Source organism: Neoarius graeffei, chromosome 3, assembly GCF_027579695.1.
Source record: "Neoarius graeffei isolate fNeoGra1 chromosome 3, fNeoGra1.pri, whole genome shotgun sequence".
In the NCBI taxonomy this organism is placed as follows: Eukaryota; Metazoa; Chordata; class Actinopteri; order Siluriformes; family Ariidae; genus Neoarius; species Neoarius graeffei.
In genome coordinates, this window is record NC_083571.1 from 75322403 (window position 1) to 75344706 (window position 22304).

General features: G+C 44.8%; 1 protein-coding gene across 1 annotated transcript in view; it reads left to right on the plus strand.

Moving 5' to 3' along the window:
* Positions 1 to 19989, plus strand: part of lmx1a (LIM homeobox transcription factor 1, alpha) — a 34198-nt gene extending 14209 nt beyond the window's left edge. Inside the window, exons 4-8 of the mRNA XM_060915700.1 lie at positions 78 to 256; positions 18935 to 19012; positions 19352 to 19439; positions 19605 to 19754; positions 19844 to 19989. Coding sequence (XP_060771683.1) covers positions 78 to 256; positions 18935 to 19012; positions 19352 to 19439; positions 19605 to 19754; positions 19844 to 19989 — 641 coding nt within the window. The remainder of the gene's footprint in view (positions 1 to 77; positions 257 to 18934; positions 19013 to 19351; positions 19440 to 19604; positions 19755 to 19843) is intronic.
* Positions 19990 to 22304: the final 2315 nt, after the last annotated feature.

The window sequence follows — 22304 nt, forward strand, 5'->3', positions numbered from 1 at the left end:
ACACACACACACACACACACACAAAAAAAAAAAAAAAAAAAAAAAAAAAAAAACTACTTTGTCAATATCATTTGCAGGTCGAAGTGAGGATGAGGATGATGAAGAGGATGAAAGCAACCTTAAGGTGGCAGGAGACAGAACCTCCACCAAAGAAGGGGACCACAAGAGACCGAAACGACCACGCACCATCCTCACTACGCAGCAAAGACGAGCTTTCAAAGCCTCATTTGAAATCTCATCCAAACCTTGCAGAAAAGTAGGAACACCTTACACTGTTAGACTTTCTAACATGAAAAACAGTGGAATTGCAGTGCAGTTACATAACAGAAGATCAACACAAAATATAATGTGTTAATTAGTTTAACATAGTGTTAATAATTCAACATGCTTTAAAAAAATCATTTTATACTCCCTTAGAATATAGAGCCTTGTTTAAATAGAAAGGGAGCTTTATATGATAATATATAACACACTTTTTAACTTTATAGTCCGGGAGCCATGGGGTCGGACCCGGAATTTTTGGTTAAAGTTTTTATTTTTGCTTTATCTTATAGATTTGAGGTAGCTCTTCAAGATTTAAGAGGGTGCCCGGTGATATCCCTTGGGCAATTTAATATATTAACCCTTTAATGCCCTATATGCCCAAATAATGGAAGAAAATACAAAAAAAATAATATCAGTGTAAATACTGATATTAAATGCACCAAGTTGGCTGTATCTGATAGGTATTCACATTTTTCTCTATATTTGTCATTCAAATACATCAAATGTGGATTAATTAACCCTTTCATAACTTTTCCAAATTAGCGATTTTTATACAAGTATTACATAAACTCTACAGTTAATACAAAATAATGATCAATATCTATGTAAGAACTATACAGCATGCAAAAGAACTATATACAGCATGCACACACACACACACACACACTAATGACCAATAACTATGTAAAAGAACTATATACAGCATGCATACACTCACACCAATGATCCACTATGTAAATGAACTATATACAGCATGTATACACTCACACCAGTGATCCACTATGTAAAAGAACTACAGCATGCAATAGAACTATATACAGCATGCATACACTCACACCAATGATCCACTATGTAAACGAACTATATACAGCATGTATACACTCACACCAGTGATCCACTATGTAAAAGAACTACAGCATGCAATAGAACTATATACAGCATGCATACACTCACACCAGTGATCCACTATGTAAAAGAACTACTGTATATACAGCATGAAATAGAAATATATACAGCATGCATATACATTCACACCAGTGATCCACTATGTAAAAGAACTATATACAGCATGCAATAGAACTATATACAGCATGCATATACACTCACACCAGTGATCCACTATGTAAAACTACAGTATGCAATATATCAAGCATGCAAAATGGCATATACAGCATGCGCACACACACACACAAGAATAGCAAAAGATACTGATTTTCAATTAACCAAATTAGCTGTACAGTATTCACGCTTTACTGTCATTCAAATTAGTCAAACGTGTAATTGACCCTTTCATAAATTTGCAAAATTAACAATTTTGATACAAGAACTACAGTACATAAAGCATGTACGTGCATGCATGCATGCACACGCGCACACATACACATGCACACACACTAATGAGCAATAATTATGTAAAATAATTACATACAGTATGCAAACACACACACAAAACACAAAAACTATTTAAGGAAAGAACTAAGAGTTCAGATGAAAAAAAAACCCCTCTAAACCCTTTGCCATTGCTTAGTGTCTGTAAAAATATGCTTATGTACTGGATGCCAGCTAGTACAGAGGAGAATGTTAAGTAAACCTTATTCCCCAACGTTTTAAAAGTTGTGCTAGTCAGTGGAAGAGCAGTGTGGTTTGGAGTGGGGGTGAATCGGGGACAATGCCCTGAATTTTACTAGGGAACCAGGAACATTACTATTTCAACAGTCAATATCGTAAAAATAAGCAATCTATTAGCTTAATGTATTAGCTTAAGGAAACCTTACTGCCCAACGTTTTAAAAGTCGTGCTAGTCAGTGGACTGGCTAGTGCACATGACTCTCAGTCCACAAGCAGTGTGGTTTGGAGTGGGGGTGAGGGTAAGGTTAACAGACTTTTGAGATGATAATCGGGGACAATGCCCTGAATTTTACTAGGGAACCAGGGACATTACTATTTCAACAGTCAATATCGTTAAAATAAGCAATCTATTAGCTTAATGTATTAGCTTAAAAAAATCAGTGACTAGCATTTACTAGGTGAGAGTTGGGTGTGCTAGCCAGTGTTGTGAAACTATGGGTCTAGTTCACTGGTGAGCAGTGAGTACATGTCACTGCTCTTTCATGATTACAGTCAAATAGTTTCTCTGCTTAGCTTATGCGTGCTGTGATCTTTTGGGGGCAGTGTGGTTGACAGAGTTAGCAAGATAGCTACACAAGTTGGCTTGAATTAGCTAATTGTGTCCCTCATATGCCCCTGCAGAAGTAAACACAAGGATGACAATGGAGTGTATGCCTAATAATTTAAGGCTCGCAATAACAACCAAAGTAATAGAGTAATAAAGGGCTTTTTGGTATAAGCCCCGCCCCCAATTGCATGGCCACACCCCCAACCATGGCTGGAACCCCACCCCCAGGCCTTAAACTCATCCTATTATGTTAACAAACACAGAAATAAGTATGATATATAGACTTTGGTGAACATAAAGTGAAGAATGTCAAAATGTCAGAATTTAGGCTATGACTGCAGCACATCCAACAATAAAGGGCCAATATCCGGAATTGCCCAAGGGATATCACCGGGCACCCTCTCTTATTCTTAATGAGTAGACCTTGGACAACAACAAACAGCAAAAAAAAAAAACTTTAACCGACGAAGCCAGGTTCAGCCAAATTTGGGCCTTTGGCTCCCGGACTATTAAGGAAACACACATTTTAACATTTGGAATACATTATATAAATGATCGATCTATCTATCTATCTATCTATCTATCTATCTATCTATCTATCTATCTATCTATCTATCTATCTATCTAGATAGATAGATAGATAGATAGATAGATAGATAGATAGATAGATAGATAGATAGATAGAGTGCCCTCCACAATTATTGCACCCCCAAAGTAAAGATTAGTAAAAAGGGTTTGAAAAAATCCACTTTTGGTGAAGTAGCGTCATCTCACACTGACAAGATAAGAAAAATACAACCATTAATTTAAATAAATATATTCTGAGAAAAACAAATCCCTAATCAAGAAATAATTATTTTCAACAAAACCACATGTGCCATTATTATTTGCACCCCTGCATTTAATACTTTGTACAACCTCCCTTTGCCAGTAGCATTTTATATGGTTGGAGATACAGAGCAGGGCACCTGAGAACATTCCTCTTTACTCAATCTTTCCAGATCATCCAGGATCCTAGCCCTCTCTTGTGCACTCTCCACTTTAGCTCACCCCACAGGTTTTCAATGGGGTTGAGGTCAGGGAACTGAGATGGCCATGGCAGAAGCTTGATTCTGTTGTCAGCGAACCATTTTTGTGTTCATTTGGACATATGCTTCGGCTCATTGTCCTGTTAGAAGATCCAGTGACGACCCGGTTTTAGTTTTCTGGCAGAGGCAGCCAGATTTTGATTTAAAATGGCCTGTTGTTTCACAGAGTCCATGATGCCATGTACCCTAACAAGGTTTCCATGGCCTTTGGAGGAAAAATAGCCCCAAAACATCACAGAACTTCCACCATATTTTACAGTTGGGATTGGGTTTTTTTTCATTACAGCCATCCTTTTTACATCAAACCCTCTTTGAGTGTTTATTGCCAAAAAGCTGTTTTTTTATTTTTTATTTTTTTTTACATTAGATCATAAAACACAGTTCCAGTCAAAGTTATAATAGTGTTTTACAAACTTCAGGCACTTGTCAGGGTGCATGCACTTATGGATGCAAGCGCAGGGGAGAGCGGGTGTGTCACAAACTGTCAACAAATCCAAATCAGTAAGCTGAAGATGTAGTCAGGGGTGGGCATGGGTCGGTTGATCAACAAATGGAATGTCAAAGGGCAGTCGAGGAAATGGAGTCGGGAAATAAATGTAAACTTAGTTGAAACAGTCAGAAGGCTTGGTATGATCCGGTATGGAGGCACAGAACAATACTTCACAATGGGTGTTTGTGACTGCTGAGCTTATGGATGTGATTACTAGGAAATAGGAGACAGGTGCACTTGTTAGTACTCTGGAGATGAGGGGCGCTGTGGTGCTTGGGAGATGTAGTCCAGAGTGGTCATATTTGGAGGCTGCTCCGAACTCTGGTTATCAGTACTGTTACTGACAGACCCCCCCCCCAGGTTGAGACAAAGTAGTTAATTTCAGAGGTCATGTTCTCCCACCAATACTTATTTTTGAGAAGTTGAAAATAGGTTCAGTGACTACTGGGGTGTCCTGTGGCTGGAGAGGAGTGGGCCCAAGTAATGAGTTTACCTCAGAATCGGGGTGGCACATACATGAGTCAGGCAGATTGGGAGGTTGAGCTTGCACTATTTCTTTATCTATGTCCCAGGATATGGCTTGCACAAAACATTCAGGTGATAAGATGGGTGTGGTTCTTGAGTGTGGTTTGAAGTGGTGTGGATTCTGGCATCTGCTTTAGTGTTTCTAGAACCAGGATGGTAGGAGATCGTGAATCGGAATCAGGTGAAGAACAAGGCCCATCTAGCTTGACGTTGGTTCAGGTGTTTAGCTGCCTTCAAGTATTCTAGATTTTTATCGTCTGTGAGGATTGTGAATGGATGTGTGGCACTCTCTAACCAGTGTTTCCATTTATCTAGTGCCAGTTTAATAGCTAGGGGTTCTCAATTGCCAAATGTCATAGTTATACTCAGCTGGGGTGAGTTTCTTGGAATAGGAAACAATGGGGTGTAATTTTAGTTTATCCCTTAAGTGCTGAGAAAGGATCCCTCCCACTCTGATCTCTGAGGCATTGACCTCTACAACAAAAGGTTTAGTAGGGTCTGGATACTGAAGGATGGGGGCTGTTGTGAAGGTGGTCTTGAGCTGGTTGAAAGCTTCCTCGGTTGCTGAGTTCCATTGGAGGCATCGCAGGCCCTTCTTTAGCAGGGTTGTGAACAGAGTGACGATTATGCTGAACCCACAGATGAAGCAGCGATAAAAATTTGCAAACCCCAGGAAGCATTGTAGTTCTTTCACGGTAGTGGGAATTGGCCAAGATGTGACCACTGAGACCTTGCTCTGGTCCATACTTACACCTTCTGTGCTGATGATGTACCCAAGGAAGGATATCTGGTGGATGTGAAACTCACATTTCTCTGCTTTAACAGACAAATAGTTCTTCAAAAGTCCAGCGAGTATTAACCTTACATGTTCATAATGCGAATTTTTGTCAGGGGAGTAGATCAGGATGTTGTCTATGTAAGCTATTACAAACCTTCCTAGCATGTCTCTGAGTACATTGTTTATGAGGCACTGGAAGACACTTGGCGCACAAGAAAGCCTGTTCAGAATTGCGGTGCCAGGTCTTAATTATTTTGACCTTTAAAAGTAGTAAACAGGCACCCTTGTCAGACATAGTGGCTCCCAACTCGTTAGTTGTCAGGGCATGTTACAACATGCCAACTTCAGACACCCTGGCGCCACTGTCCATCACACGCCAACTTCAGACACCCTGGCGCCACTGTCCATCACACTGTGCTGCGTGGACTATATAAGATGCGCACAAACATCGAAGAAAACACAGCACACATCAGACGGGGACTCCATGCAACACCTGCTTCTCATCAGTGAACATTTGGATCCGTTTCTCTCTTTCTCCCTCGGTTTCATTTCTTTCGTGCTTTCTATCTTTCTATCGCAGACGTGTCAGGATCCAACGTCCATCATTCGTGCCGTGTGTGCATTCCGTGCGTCCTTGAATTAAAACCACGGTTTACACGGTTGCTCATGAGTGGACATCCATTAATTCCTGTTCTAACCGGACAGCCTGTGTAGCTTGCTGTATACCTGATCCAGTGTCCCTCTTATACAGTCCTTTACCCTGTCCATCACCGGACACCCATTTTTATATGGTCCTTCGAGCCGGATACAGCATTCTACACAGTCAGGATGTCCACTCATGATGGCAGTGCCCGTCCTCGCCGTGAGCACCACCACCCCAGGCACCTGGATGACTACGTGGTGACCCAGGCTCAGCGACGGCTGCCACAGGACGGCGCACACACCCAGGATGATTCTTCCCACGTGGGAGACAGCAGGCCCCGGGAGCCATCACACACTCCCCCTGCTGGGCAGACTCCCCTGGACACGTCAGCAGCTATCCTCCTCGCCCTTCAGCAGATACGGGAGGACAATCGGCAGCTGCAGCGGGATGTGCAGTACCTGTTGCAACAACACTATGCATCACCTCCACGCACTCCAGCGAGGGCCATCCAGGTTCCAGCCGTCACGCCTGGAACCCCCCCAGCAGTCTTATCATCACCACTGCAGCATGACAGAACATACAGCCCTGCTGACTCAACCAGTGGACATCGCCGCGCCCCGGTGGCGGAGCAGTCGTCACCTCTACCTCGGCCACACATCGCAGGAGCTGAGGCAGTGACGTCCACACCGCCACACGGAGGAGCTCCCCATCTGCCAACACCACTGACGGCAGAGCTGACAGAGCACCTGAGGAGCATGCATCTGCCACGGGGTCACTCATTCACGTCATCCTCACCCTTTCCTGCCACCCCACAGTACTCAGCGCCATTCAGCCCACGGCGCCCTTCGTCTGCTCAGAGACAGCGGACGTCATCACTGGTGTCGGCCGGTCAGAGGGCAGTGGCACCAGATCATCACAGGCTGTCACCTGTCCCACAGCGACTGACATCTCTTCCCCCTCAGGAGCTGACCTACCGCGGGCCCAAGATGCGAATCCCAGCGTTCACCGAGGACGACCCACGGCAGTTCAACAGGATGCAGCTGGCGCTCGACAACGTCCTACCACCCGACGCGACAGAGCGCTTCAAATATCAGATCCTGCTGGACCACCTGAAGCTAGAGGATGCTGTCCTGGTAGCGGATGCTTACTGCCACAGTAGCTACCCCTACAGTGATACGATGGCAGCCCTCACGAAGCTCTTTGGGCAGCCCCGCAAACTGGCACTCAGGCAGATCAACCAGGTCTTGGCTGAGCCCCCTGTCAGGAGCGGTGACCAGAGAGGCTTCAGGAACTTCGCCCTGAAGGTGCAGTCCTTGGTGGGGATGCTGGATAAGATGGGGACCCAGGAACAGCTTGAGCTACGGTGTGGTTCTCATGTGTCTCGGTTGCTGCCCAAGCTGCCTCACGAGCTGCGTACTGCCTTCAGGCGGTACATCGACCCAGACCGTGTGCCTGTCCCCACACTCCTGGACTTCGCTGCATGGTTACAGCACGAGGTTGGTGTGCAGCTGGACGAGACCAACGACCCGCCAAAGGCAACAGCGAGCCAGGCAGAGCGGCAGCGGAGCACCAGAGGCAAGCAGCCGGCAGCCACACGCTCCACCACGGTCCTGCTGGTAGACCCCCCAACCAAGTCAGCTCAGCAGCCATCAAAGTCAGCTCCACGCACACCCGCCAAGGTGGAGCCTCCAAAGAAGTACTGCCCCTTCTGCAACAGCACGGAGCACTACTTCAACCAGTGCACTGCGTTCAAGAGTATGTCACTGGAACCGAGGCTCCAGTGGATCAAGACCGGGAAGAAGTGCTGGAGGTGTGGACGCGACCATCAAGCAGCTCAGTGCTACCTCAAGGCACGGTGCCCGAAGTGCAATCGCCTGCACCTCGAGGTACTGCATGAGGTGAATGCACAAAGCAGGCCGGAGACTGCGACACTGTCTTCACCCAGCCAGCCATCCACCTACTACCTCGACCCAGCACGGAGAGGTAGTTGTGTGCTGCTGAAGATGGTGAAGGTGCTGCTTCATCACGGGGGCAAGAAGATGGAGACCTACGCCATCCTCGATGACAGGTCAGAGCGCACCATGCTCCTCCCCCAAGCAGCGCAGCAGCTTGGCCTCAAAGGACAGAGTGAGAATCTGGCCCTCCGCACCATCCGTCATGACATCAGAACGGTGCCGGGGAGGTCAGTGTCCTTCTCTGTGTCATCCCTCAGTCAACCGCAGCAGCGGTACAAGATACAGCGGGCTTTCACCTCACCCGAACTGGGACTGTCCCCTCATTCACACCCAGTTGAGGCTCTCCAAAGGACCTACCGCCACCTCAGAGGGCTGCCTCTTCACTCCTTTACTCAGGCCCGTCCGCTGCTCCTCATTGGGTCTGACTACCCAGACCTCCTCATCCCCATCGAGCCTGTGCACATAGGCCCACCAGGTGGACCCATTGCCCTGAAGACACGCCTTGGGTGGACACTTCAAGGCCCCGCCAAGGCTGTCAAGCATCGGTCTTCCACCCCAGCGTGCCTGTTCATCAGTGCACCGTCACCATCAGTGGAGCTGCTGCAGGACGCCACCGAGCTGCGGAAGTCCCAGTTCTGCGGCCACATCACCGTGACCTCTGACCCTGCGTTGCCTGATGCAGGGACCTTCAGTCAATATCCAGAGCTGCTGGAGGCCACAGTCAGAGCGCGTCACGGGGCGGCCACATCCGCCATCACAGCTGAGGACTACAGGCAAGCGGAGATGACACTCCTCAGGAAGGCACAGAGTGACTCCTTCCCCGAAGACCTCACCCTGCTCTCAGCGGGGAAGCCAGTCTCCACTGACAGCAGGATTCTCACATTGTCCCCGGAGTACGATGCTGAGACACAGCTGATCCGGGTCGGAGGTCGTCTGCGCAGGTGTGACACGGTTGAGGAGGAGACTCTGCACCCCATCCTGCTTGACCCTCAGCACCCCATCACCCAGCTCATCATCCGAGACTTCGACAGCCACCTGGCGCACCCAGGACCAGAGCGAGTGTTTGCTGAGCTGCGCCGGCGGTACTGGATCGTGCGTGGGAGAGCGGCTGTCAAGAAACATCAGCACAGCTGTCCAGAGTGTCAGAAGTGGCGAGGCACACCAGTGATCCCCAGAATGGCTGACTTGCCACCATCAAGTCTGCGCTTGCACAAGCCAGCCTTCTATTCCACTGGAATGGATTGTTTCGGGCCGTACCTCATCAAAATCGGCCGACGCACTGAGAAACGGTGGGGCATCGTTTTCAAGTGCCTGACAACCCATGCAGTGCATCTAGACCTCCTCACCAGCATGGACACTGATGCTTTCTTGATGGCCCTGCGGCGCTTCATCGCACGCCGAGGGAAGCCACATGAGCTGCTCTCCGACCAAGGCACCAATTTCAGAGGGGGTCAGTCTGAACTGCAGGAGACGTTCAAAGCCCTCAGCCCAGAGCTACAGTCCCACTTAGCCAGTCAACAGATTGACTTCAAGTTCAATCCTCCACATGCTCCGCACTTCGGTGGTTCCTGGGAACGGGAGATCCGTTCCATCAAAGCTGCCCTACACACTACACTCGATGCACAGACAGTCACTGAGGAGGTGTTGAGGACAGTGCTGATCGAGGTGGAAGGCATCATCAACTCCAAGCCCTTGGGTTACACCTCGTCAGACATCGCAGATCCAGATCCCATCACTCCAAACATGCTGCTGATGGGGCGGCACGACCCCTCCATACCACAAGTGGTCTACACCGACTCCGACATCCTGAGCAGGTGCAGGTGGAGACAGTGCCAGGCCCTTGCGGACCAATTCTGGGCTAAGTTCATCAGGAACTACCTGCCCTCTCTTCAAACCCGCTCCAAGTGGCAACGAGACCGGGAGGACCTCATCGTTGACAGCATTGTGATGATTGTCGACCCTCAGCTCCCACGTGCCCTGTGGCCTGTGGGCAAGGTCACTGCTGTCACCCCTGGAGCAGATGGCAGGGTACGTACTGCACAGGTGCAGGTCAAGGACCGGACCTACACACGCCCAGTCTCACGCCTGGTGAGACTCCCTTCACTCCCTCAGGACACCTCTGCCTGACATCATGGACACAACTTTGTTCTACAAAGTTGGGGGCGGCTGTTCAGAATTGCGGTGCCAGGTCTTAATTATTTTGACCTTTAAAAGTAGTAAACAGGCACCCTTGTCAGACATAGTGGCTCCCAACTCGTTAGTTGTCAGGGCATGTTACAACATGCCAACTTCAGACACCCTGGCGCCACTGTCCATCACACGCCAACTTCAGACACCCTGGCGCCACTGTCCATCACACTGTGCTGCGTGGACTATATAAGATGCGCACAAACATCGAAGAAAACACAGCACACATCAGACGGGGACTCCATGCAACACCTGCTTCTCATCAGTGAACATTTGGATCCGTTTCTCTCTTTCTCCCTCGGTTTCATTTCTTTCGTGCTTTCTATCTTTCTATCGCAGACGTGTCAGGATCCAACGTCCATCATTCGTGCCGTGTGTGCATTCCGTGCGTCCTTGAATTAAAACCACGGTTTACACGGTTGCTCATGAGTGGACATCCATTAATTCCTGTTCTAACCGGACAGCCTGTGTAGCTTGCTGTATACCTGATCCAGTGTCCCTCTTATACAGTCCTTTACCCTGTCCATCACCGGACACCCATTTTTATAAAGCCTGTAAAGCATGATCAAATATTCGAAGTGCCCAGCCGTAGTACTAAATGCAGTCTTCCACTCATCACCTTCTTGAGTACTGACTAGGTTGTAGGCACTTCAAAGATCCAGCTTTGAGAAGATCTTAGCTGATCTGAGCTGTTCCAAAGCCGATGGCACCAGGGGAAGCAGATAGGGATATCTGATTGTGATTTGGTTCAAGCCTCAATAGTGTATGCAGGAACGAAGACCTCCTCCTTTCTTCTCCACAAAAAAGAAGCTGGCTGAAGCTGGAGATGTCAATGGCCTAATGTACCCCTGTTGCAAAGCCTCCTGTACATACTCTTCCATGGCAGCTTGTTCAGTGATGGATAAGGGGTGTATGTGGTTGCGAAGAGGAGTTGTACCTGGGATGAGGTCAATGGTACAGTCATCAGTTCAGTGAAGAGGCAAGCCACTAGCCTTACCCTTACTAAAAACTTCCATGAGGTCCAGGTAACATGAAGGAACATTGTCTAAGGAGTCAGGCTGTGGACTCTCCAATGAGGTGGATGATATCAAGATTTGTGGGCGTTTCAGGCAGTTCTGGAAGCAAGACGGGGACCACTGAAGAATTTCTCTATGTTGCGATGAAATGAGAGGGTCGTGAAGCTAGAAACATGGGAACCCCAAGACGAGATCATGATGGGCTATGTGAGTGACCAACAAGGAAATGTATTCAGCATGAAGTGTTCCCATCTGGATTTTGAGGGGTGACATGCATGTGGTCATGAGCCTATCACTGGTGGGACCCCATTAATGGCCTTAAGGTTTACTGGTCATTGGAGTTCTTCCTTGGGTAAGTTGTATTTCTGCTACTGATGAAGTTCCCTTCTGCCCCTGAGTCTATGAAGGCAGAGAGAACATGGGTAGAGTCTGGCAATTTTAACAGTGCAGGCATCTTTAGAGAATGTAACATATGAACCGTTTCATGACTCACTGGGCTGGGTTGACTGGTTTCTTGATGGATATGACTCTCCTTCTTAGAGTTTGGTGGGCAAACTGGGCACTTGGCTATCAGATGGCCAGACTCACCACAGTAGAAACTGAATCCCTCACAGTGCCTCCTATCCCTCTCTGAACATTGTAGGTGAGCATGAGAGACCTCCATGGGTGTCCGGGATGGCAGAATAGTAGGAGGGTCTGGGGGAGACTGTACTGTGGTTAGGTTTCTCAGAAGGTGGTCTAGGCGAATAGCCAGATCAATGAGGGAGTCCAGAGTGAGATGTTCATCACAGCATGTCAGCTCAGTGAGCACTTAAGGGCATAGACCTTGATGAAAAGTGGCCTTAAGAGCAGGCTCATTCCAGCTACTACCGGCAGCTAGCATGCGAAATTCCAGTGCACACTCGGCTAGTCTCCTATCTCCTTGTCTGATGGTTAGCAGGCTCTTGCCGACCTTGACACCTTCAGGTTGGTGATCAAAAACTTGCTTGAACAGTTCAATATATATATATATATATATATATATATATATATATATATATATATATATATATATACACACACACACACACACACGGTGCCCCCAAAAAATTTACTCACATTTTGACTCCTCATAACTCATTGGATTTTTCATTTCTTTTCAGATCAAATTAACCCGAATAATGGCAGAAGTACACTAAGTTTTGAAGAAAGAAAATTTATCATAAAGTGCTACTGGAAGCACAAAAACATCATGGAAGTGCAAAGACAATTTAGAAGACATTTTCACAAAGCTCCACCAATGTGACGCACCATTGCTCGAATTTGAGATAAATTTGAATCAGATGGAACTGTGCATGACATCCATAAGGAGCGTTTAGGAAGACCACGATCATCAACCAGCCCCGCAAAGGAAAATCAATTGCTGGAAACCCTCACCGATCCCCACAGAAATCTGTATGACAAATGGCTCGTGAGACAGGAATCCCAAAATCAAGTGCCCATTGCATTTTGAAGTGAGTTCATTGGAAATGTTACCTTCCAACATTAATCCATGCTCTAAATGAAGATGATTCTGAGTGAGTACATTTTTTGGGACACCTTGTGTGTGTGTGTGTGTATGTATGTGTGTGTGTGTATATATATATATATATATATATATATATATATATATATATATAATATCTCTCATTATCTCTAGCCGCTTTATCCTGTTCTACAGGGTCGCAGGCAAGCTGGAGCCTATCCCAGCTGACTACAGGTGAAACAAATAACAGGTGAACTGAATACCATTGATTATCTCATTACAATGGCACCTGTCAAGGGGTGAGATATATTAGGCATCAAAAGAACAGCCACTTCTTGAAGTCGATGTGTTGGAAGCAGGAAAAATGCCAAGTGTAAGGATTTGAGCAACTTTGACAAGGGCCAAACTGTAATGGCTAGATGACTGGGTCTGAGCATCTTCAAAATGGCACATCTTGCAGGGTGTTCCTGGTATGCAGTAGTTAGTACCTACCAAAAGTTGTCCAAGAGCCATGTATCTCATGGTCTAATCCAGCACACACAACCACAATCATGGGGAAGACTGCTGACTTGACAGTTGTCCAGAAGATGATCATCGATACCCTCCACAAAGATAGGAAGCCACAGAAGGTCATTGCTGAAAAGGCTGGCTGGAAAAGGTGCACAAGCAACAGGAATGACCGTAGCCTTAAAGGAGATGCGCAGACCCTTTATTTTTAAATACATTTCTGAGTGGATAGTATCTCTATCCTTGACTCGCTTGTATGCTGCATAAATGGGAATTAAAAAAATATATTTTTGAGAGTTAAAATCGACCGCAAAGTTGGCATTCGAGTTGCCCCACTGAGCTAGCCAGTCCTGAGTGCATGATGTCACAGCAGGAACCGGTTTTAAGGCTGAGGCCTTTGACAGCTATAGACCAAAGTCATATAAATAAAAATTTATGGTGAAAGTAAGAAATACCATTACCGACTTGCTCAACTAAGACTGATTTGACTTCACTGATTGTGGGTTGACTCTCATTAAAACAGGATAGGTGTTATAATTTATGCAACATACATGTACATGCATGCATTTTCACTGATAAAACGTAACAGGCTAATTAAATAATCAGATGAACCGAGACAATCACATTCTGAAGCAAATTAAATAATCTTATACTGGTAACTTAAACACACAATACAAGTTACATGTATTAATCTAAATGCAGGGAAACAATTTGTTGTTTTTGTTGGTTTTTTTATCCAAATGAGAGTTGGAGCTTATCTGTCTGTATTCTCACTTCTTAAAGGCCGATCTTGTGGCCGATTGTTTTAAAACAATCTGACTTTCAGTTGTTCGTTCAGTTCTCCGTTCATTCGCTTCTTCCACGTAAGGGCGAGATGGCAGCAATATCCAGTGGAGAAAATCAGACGGCTGGTCCACTCATTCTCCATACTGACTACTCCGCCATTACTGCTCAGCTCAGGCAATTACTAAAACCCGGGATGGAACGGGATGTCATCGGTTTTAGCAACAACCGCGGGGAGGTCACTGCCCGAGTGGTATGTCCCATCTCGTTCTGTCCCGGGTTTTACCAACAGCCCTCGGCTCATGCTCCGGGAGGACTAGTGCAACTAAACTCACTTTCCTTTTGAAAAAAATAAAATAAAATAAATACTTTCCTTTTCTTGTAGTTTTATTTAATTGTTGATACTACACCCTCTTTCAATACGGGCTTATAGCCAATGCTCCTCAACAGATCAGAGGTTTCATACGAGTCTTTAGTAAAATGTGCAGAACAGAGGAGAAACCACTTCATAGGTGCCCAATGTGCCCGTGAACTTCTCGCAAAACGCGTCCAAATCTTTGCAGTTTGAACATTCTTGGGCCATGAATGCAACGTAAATCCACCTTCTGTCATGTTGCTGGCACATCTACATGGCATGGCAATAAATGAGCTCAAAATGGAGGATCGGAGTTGCAGTCAGCTCTGTGTTTTAGTATCATGGAAATGGCAACAAGACCGATAGACTTCCTGCTGTGACGTTACGGATGTCAAGGCCATTCACTCAGACCGCTACCTATATGAATCACTTTAACCCTTTGGTGACTGACCCCTTGAAAATGGTTCCTCCAGGAACGATGACTTTTCAGTTGTCAAGACAACAGAAAAACTAAAATACAAAAACAGAAAGATACGTCACAATGCTCTTGTGCACAAAACAAAATGCTCTTGTATTTTAGTTTTTCCGTTGTCTTGACAACTGAAACGTCATCGTTCCTGGAGGAACCATTTTCAAGGGGTCAGTCACCAAAGGGTTTTAATCATAAAAATTACTATATTAGATTTATTGTTAACGCTTAAAACTATTCCTATCCCATTCTTGAGGTCTCAAGGCATTTATAAACGAAAGTGAGGCCATGGCTCTGCGTATATGCTTTAAGAACATTGTCAAGGAATGTAAATTCAAAAACTTGGGAGAGCTTCACAAGGAGTGGACGGAGGCTGGTGTCAGTCCATCAAGAGCCACCATGCACATATGTCTTCAGGAAAGGGGCTACAACTGTTGCATTCCTAATATCAAGCCACTCCTGAACCTGAGACAATATCAGAAGTGTCTTACCTGGGCAAAGGAGAGAAAGAACTGGACTGTTGCTCAGTGGTCCAAAGTCCTCTTTTCAGATGAAAGTAAATTTTGCATTTCATTTGGAAATCAAGGTCATAGAGTGTGGAGATAGAGTGGAGAGGCACAGAATCCAAGGTGGTTGAAGTCCAGTGTGAAGTTTCAATAGTCTGTGATGATTTGGGGTGCCAGGTCATCTGCTGGTGTTGGTCCACTGTGTTTTATCAAGTCATAAGTCAACGCAGCCGTTTACCAGACATTTGCCCCATTTCAGCCTTGCTGAAGCACCACTAGATCATCACTGATCCTACACCAAATTTCACACTGGGTGCAAGACACTGTGGCTTGCAGGCCTCTCTAAGTCTCTGTTTAACCATTAGGCAACCAGCTGATAGGAAAAGCTGAAAAGTGGTCTCATCAGAGAAGATGACCTTATTCCAGTCCTCTACAGTCCAATCCTTATGGTCTTTAACAAACCTCAGCCTGGCTCTTCTTTGCTTCTCATTGCTGAAGGACTATTTTTGAGCTTTACATGACTTCATCCCTGCCCAGAGGAGCCTGTTTCGAACCATTCTTAGCGTGCACTTAACCCCAGCTGCCATTAGCCATTCTTTTTGTAGGCCACTTTTGAGGTCATCCTTTTCTCACTTACAAGCATAAATGTAAACGCCTGGAGTTCACTAAGCGGTACTGGGACTTCAACCGGGACCGTGTGCTTTGGTCAGATGAGACCAAGATAGAGCTTTTTGGCAACAAACACTCTAATACATCACAAAAGATGAGTATGCAGAAAAGCACCTCATGCCCACTGTGAAGTATGGAGGAGGATTGGTGATGCTGTGGGCCTGTTTCTCTTCCAAAGGCCCGGGAACCTTGTTAGGATGCATGGCATGATGAACTCTTTGAAATACCAGGACATTTTAAATCAAAATCTGGTGGCCTCTGCCCGAAAGTTGAAGATGGGTTGTCACTGGGTCTTTCAGCAAGATAATGACCCTAAACATGTGGCCAAATCTACACAAAAAATGGTTCACTAGACACAAAATCAAGCTCCTCCCATGGCCATCTCAGTCCCCAGACCTCAACCCAATTGAAAACCTGTGGGGTGAGCTGAAGAGGAGAGTGCATAGGAGAGGACCCAGGACTCTGGACAATTTAGAGAGATTGTGCAAAGAGGAATGGTCGAAGATCCCTCTCTCTGTATTCTCCCATCTTGTGAAATGTTATAGGAGAATATTAAGTGCTGTCTTGTTGGCAAAAGGGAGTTGTACAAAGTATTAACATCAGGGGTGCCAATAATTGTGGCACACATGATTTCATGTAAAAGAATTATTTCTTAATGTGGGATTTTTTTCCCACTGAATAAACGCACTTGAATTCAAGGTTGGAGTTTTCTCATTTTTTGCATTGTTGTCCTATATTATTTTAAAAAAATTATTTATTAGAAGCCTAAGAACATATCTTAACGAGGGGTGCCAATAATTGTGGAGGACACTGTGTGTGTGTATACACACACACACACACACTGTTCAACTATACAATTTAAAACACTGACAGCGAATCACACTGATTATGTTGTTACAATGGCACCTGTAGGGCGGCACGGTAGTGTAGTGGTTAGCGTTGTCGCCTCACAGCAAGAAGGTCCGGGTTCGAGCCCCGTGGCCGGCAAGGGCCTTTCTGTGTGGAGTTTGCATGTTCTCCCCGTGTCCGCGTGGGTTTCCTCCGGGTGCTCCGGTTTCCCCCACAGTCCAAAGACATGCAGGTTAGGTTAACTGGTGACTCTAAATTGACCGTAGGTGTGAATGTGAGTGTGAATGGTTGTCTGTGTCTATGTATCAGCCCTGTGATGACCTGGCGACTTGTCCAGGGTGTACCCTGCCTTTCGCCCGTAGTCAGCTGGGATAGGCTCCAGCTTGCCTGCGACCCTGTAGAACAGGATAAAGCAGCTAGAGATAATGAGATGAGATGAGAATGGCACCTGTTGTCACAGCCGTGCACATCTGTGTGCGTTCGCGCCTGGTGCGCTCCGAACTTCCACTTGTGCGCATTCACCCTCTTAGCACCATGCACCTCAAAGACTAATTACATGCACCTGTCCTAGATTAGAGCACAGTCAGTGTGTTCATATAAGGATACTGAACTCTGACAGACATGGCAAAGGATTGCATTCTCAGTGACCCTTACCAAGCCTTATGTGTGTATTGTTACTCTGGTTCTTGACTCTCGCTTTGTATCTTGGATTATTGTATTTTGTCTGTTCCACTGATAGTCTGTTTGTGCCTCGCTCAACCTTTACCTGTCTTTTGTTTGTTTATTTCTTCCTCACGTCATTGGATTGCTTGCCTGCATGGTTTTTAAGAAACACTTCTATGCTTACATTCGTCTTCCGCCACTTTCCTGACACCTGTCAAGGGGTAGGATATATTAGGCATCAAGAGAACAGTCACTTCTTGAAGTTGATGTGTTGGAAGCAGGAATAATGGCAAGCATAAGGATCTGAGCAACTTTGACAAGGTCCAAATTGTGATGGCTAGATGACTGGGTCTGAGCATGTCCAAAATGGCACATCTTGCAGGGTGTTCCCAGTATGCAGTGGTTAATACCTACCAAAAATGGTCCAAGGAAGGACAACTGGTGAACCAGCGGCAAGGCCTCCCTCAGTAGTGAATGCTTTCCAGCAATTTGACCATGAAGGCCTGATTCATGCAGTCTCCTCCAAACAGTTGATGTTGAGATGTGTCTGCTGCTTGAACTCTGTGAAGCATTCATGTCGGCTCTAATCTGAGGTGCTGTTAATTAGTGATTTCTGATGCTGGTAACTTTAATGAACTTATCCTCTGCAGCAGAGGTAAGTCTTGGTCTTCCTTTCCTGGGACGGTCCTTCTGAGAGCCAGTTTCATCAGAGCATTTGATGGTTTTTGCAACTGCACTTGAAGATACATTCAAAGTTCTTGCAGTTTTCTGGATTGACTGACCTTCATGTCTTAAAGTAATGATGGACTGTCATTTTTATTTACTTAGTTGAGTTTTTATTGATATAATATGGATTACTACAGTTGTAGAAGAGAACTGTTTACTGTATTTTTATTATTTACTGTTTGATGGTCTCAAACACATGAAAATGCAGGGAATTCCACTAATTAACATTTGATGAGGCACACCTATTAATTGAAAAACATTCCACGTGACTACCTCATGAAGCTGGTTAAAATAATGCCAATAATGTGCAAAGCTGTCATCAAGGTACATGCAAATGGAGGCTACTTTGAAGAATCTAAAATATGAAACATATTTTGTTTTTTAACCCTTTTTAAACCACATAATTCTGCATATGTTCCCTATATTATTTCATAATTTTGATGTCTTCAGTATATTTCTACAATTTAGAAAGTAGTCAAAATGCAGAAAAAACTATGCAAGAGTAGGTGTGCCTAAGCTTTTGATTGGCAGTGCGTATACATATGATTACTTTTCATGTGAAAGAAAGAAAGAAGTGTGCAGTGCTGTGGGCTGTCACTCTGGGTACTGACTTGTATTTATCTCTGTTGATCTGATACTCCATAGAGGGTCAGTACCTCACTTAGCCTACATGACCCACAAACCATGAAGGTCATGCGCTCTCTCTCTCTCTCTCTCTCTCTCTCTCTCTCTTTATCTGTCATTCTGTATCTATCTCACTCTCTCTTCCTTCTGTTGTAAGGTAAGGGAGACCTTGGCAGCTGAGACAGGCTTGAGCGTACGAGTCGTACAGGTCTGGTTCCAGAACCAAAGAGCCAAGGTAACATGATGCCCATCACACACACACACACACACACACACACACACACACACACACACACACACCAAGAGCAACATTTAAATGTAAAAAACATTCTGCCAGATCTCCCTCATCAGTAAAGAAGTAGTCAGTGTTAATGGATCATGCAGAAAACTGATGACATGCCTTTAGAATACCACTTGTATTTCCTTACACAGATGTCCTCAGTGTTCCTAATGGCTCTGCATTACATAATAATGCATGCATGGTGTCCTTGGTAGGAAACAGTCAAAATGAAAAGTAAATACATCAGCTGAATTTGAATTCCGACTGAAAATGGATTATTTTAATGAACTGTAGATGAAGAAATTGGCCAGACGACAGCAGCAGCAGCAGCAGCAGTGCCAGTCCCCTCAGGAGAAGAATGACAGCCAAACACACACTCACGGTATGAACACACACAGGCTCTTGCCAGTAAGGCTTGGATGTTTAAACCTTAAGAACTGTATTGAAACTTGAGGATGTTGATGTGGCAAGACTGTGGGTCAGTAAAGCCACAAAAAATTTGGAAAAAAAGTCTTTGACCTGTCATTCTTATTTCTCGATGATACAGCACCCTCTGTTGGAGGATTTTCAGCTGAGCTGGAGAGCCTGAGCACATATTTATGTGCAGCTCAACAGCAGGAACCCCATGGCTTTAAAATGAACCTCAGACAAGGTCTCACACCCCCTCAGACGCCTGGAGATCACATGAACCCATATGGTACTGGAAACCACAGATTGCTAGTTGTACACACAGTGTTTTAAATATTACTTACATTCTTTTTATAAACTTTGTTTCTCTCTCTGTAGACTGTACAGATATCTGGTACACTGAGATGGACAATGACTTTGTTCATCCCCTCAGAGACTGTCTGTCATCTGGGGAGACATCTGTCTTGACACCAATTGACCGACTATATTCAATGCAGGACTCTTATTTTGCCTCCTGTGTGTAACTCTCTCTCTCTCTCTCTCTCTCTCTCGCTCTCTCTCTCTGTGTGTGTGTGTGTGTGTGTGTGTGTGTGTGTGTGTGTGTGTGTATCATTGAGAGATTTGGAAAGTTCTGTGTGTAATTTGTATTTATTGCTATGTTTTCTCTGTAATCCTTTTGGATCACTGGACTCAATTTGCAATTAAATAAAGGACTGATTAAAAAGGCATGACTATGAAAAGGTGTGAAAAAAGGTATAACTCCAAACAGGTGTCAGGATTGTTTTTGTAAATAAACAGTTATTTTAGTTTGTGGTGCAGCAGGTAACATTGTCACCTCACAATTCTATGGTCCCAGGTTTGATCCTGAACTCAGGCTACTGTCTGTGTGGAGTTTCTGTTTATATTCTCCCCATGATCGTACGGGTATACTCTGGGTTCTCTGGTTTCCTCTCATCTCCCAAAAACATGGTAGTAAGTTGACTGGCTATGCCAAATTGTCAGAGAGAGAGGGAGAGAGAGACTGGCATCCCATAATACACATGGGTGTATTTCCACTTCATGTCCAGTGTCTCTCAGGAAAAAGTACTCATCTTTTTTGGTTTTATAGAAGTATAACTGTAAAATTTGTATGTGTAAATGCAATACTCAATATATCTTAATCTCCTTGTTATGGAATATTATTATACAACCCTGATTCCAAAAAAGTTGGGACAAAGTACAAATTGTAAATAAAAACAGAATGCAATAATTTACAAATCTCAAAAACTGATATTGTATTCACAATAGAACATAGACAACATATCAAATGTCAAAAGTGAGACATTTTGAAATTTCATGCCAAATATTGGCTTATTTGAAATTTCATGACAGCAACACATCTCAAAAAAGTTGGGACAGGGGCAATAAGAGGCTGGAAAAGTTAAAGGTACAAAAAAGGAACAGCTGGAGGACCAAATTGCAACTCATTAGGTTAATTGGCAATAGGTCATTAACATGACTGGGTATAAAAAGAGCATCTTGGAGTGGCAGCGGCTCTCAGAAGTAAAGATGGGAAGAGGATCACCAATCCCCCTAATTCTGTGCCGACAAATAGTGGAGCAATATCAGAAAGGAGTTCAACAGTGTAAAATTGCAAAGAGTTTGAACATATCATCATCTACAGTGCATAATATCATCAAAAGATTCAGAGAATCTGGAAGAATCTCTGTGCGTAAGGGTCAAGGCCGGAAAACCATACTGGGTGCCCGTGATCTTTGGGCCCTTAGACGGCACTGCATCACATACAGGCATGCTTCTGTATTGGAAATCACAAAATGGGCTCAGGAATATTTCCAGAGAACATTATCTGTGAACACAATTCACCGTGCCATCCACCGTTGCCAGCTAAAACTCTATAGTTCAAAGAAGAAGCCATATCTAAACATGATCCAGAAGCGCAGACGTCTTCTCTGGGCCAAGGCTCATTTAAAATGGACTGTGGCAAAGTGGAAAACTGTTCTGTGGTCAGACAAATCAAAATTTGAAGTTCTTTATGGAAATCAGGGATGTCGTGTCATTCGGACTAAAGAGGAGAAGGACGATCCAAGTTGTTATCAGCGCTCAGTTCAGAAGCCTGCATCTCTGATGGTATGGGGTTGCATTAGTGCGTGTGGCATGGGCAGCTTACACATCTGGAAAGACACCATCAATGCTGAAAGGTATATCCAGGTTCTAGAGCAACATATGCTCCCATCCAGACGACGTCTCTTTCAGGGAAGACCTTGCATTTTCCAACATGACAAGGCCAAACCACATACTGCATCAATTACAGCATCATGGCTGCATAGAAGAAGGGTCCGGGTACTGAACTGGCCAGCCTGCAGTCCAGATCTTTCACCCATAGAAAACATTTGGCGCATCATAAAACGGAAGATAGGACAAAAAAGACCTAAGACAGTTGAGCAACTAGAATCCTACATTAGACAAGAATAGGTTAACATTCCTCTCCCTAAACTTGAGCAACTTGTCTCCTCAGTCCCCAGACATTTACAGACTGTTGTAAAGAGAAAAGGGGATGTCTCACAGTGGTAAACCTGGCCTTGTCCCAACTTTTTTGAGATGTCTTGTTGTCATGAAATTTAAAATCACCTAATTTTTATCTTTAAATGATACATTTTCTCAGTTTAAACATTTGATATGCCATCTACCGGTATGTTCTATTCTGAATAAAATATGGAATTTTGAAACTTCCACATCATTGCATTCCATTTTTATTTACAATTTGTACTTTGTCCCAACTTTTTTGGAATCGGGGTTGTAGGTCTTGTGTTTGGGAGTCTTCTGAATACAGGTGGAGGTC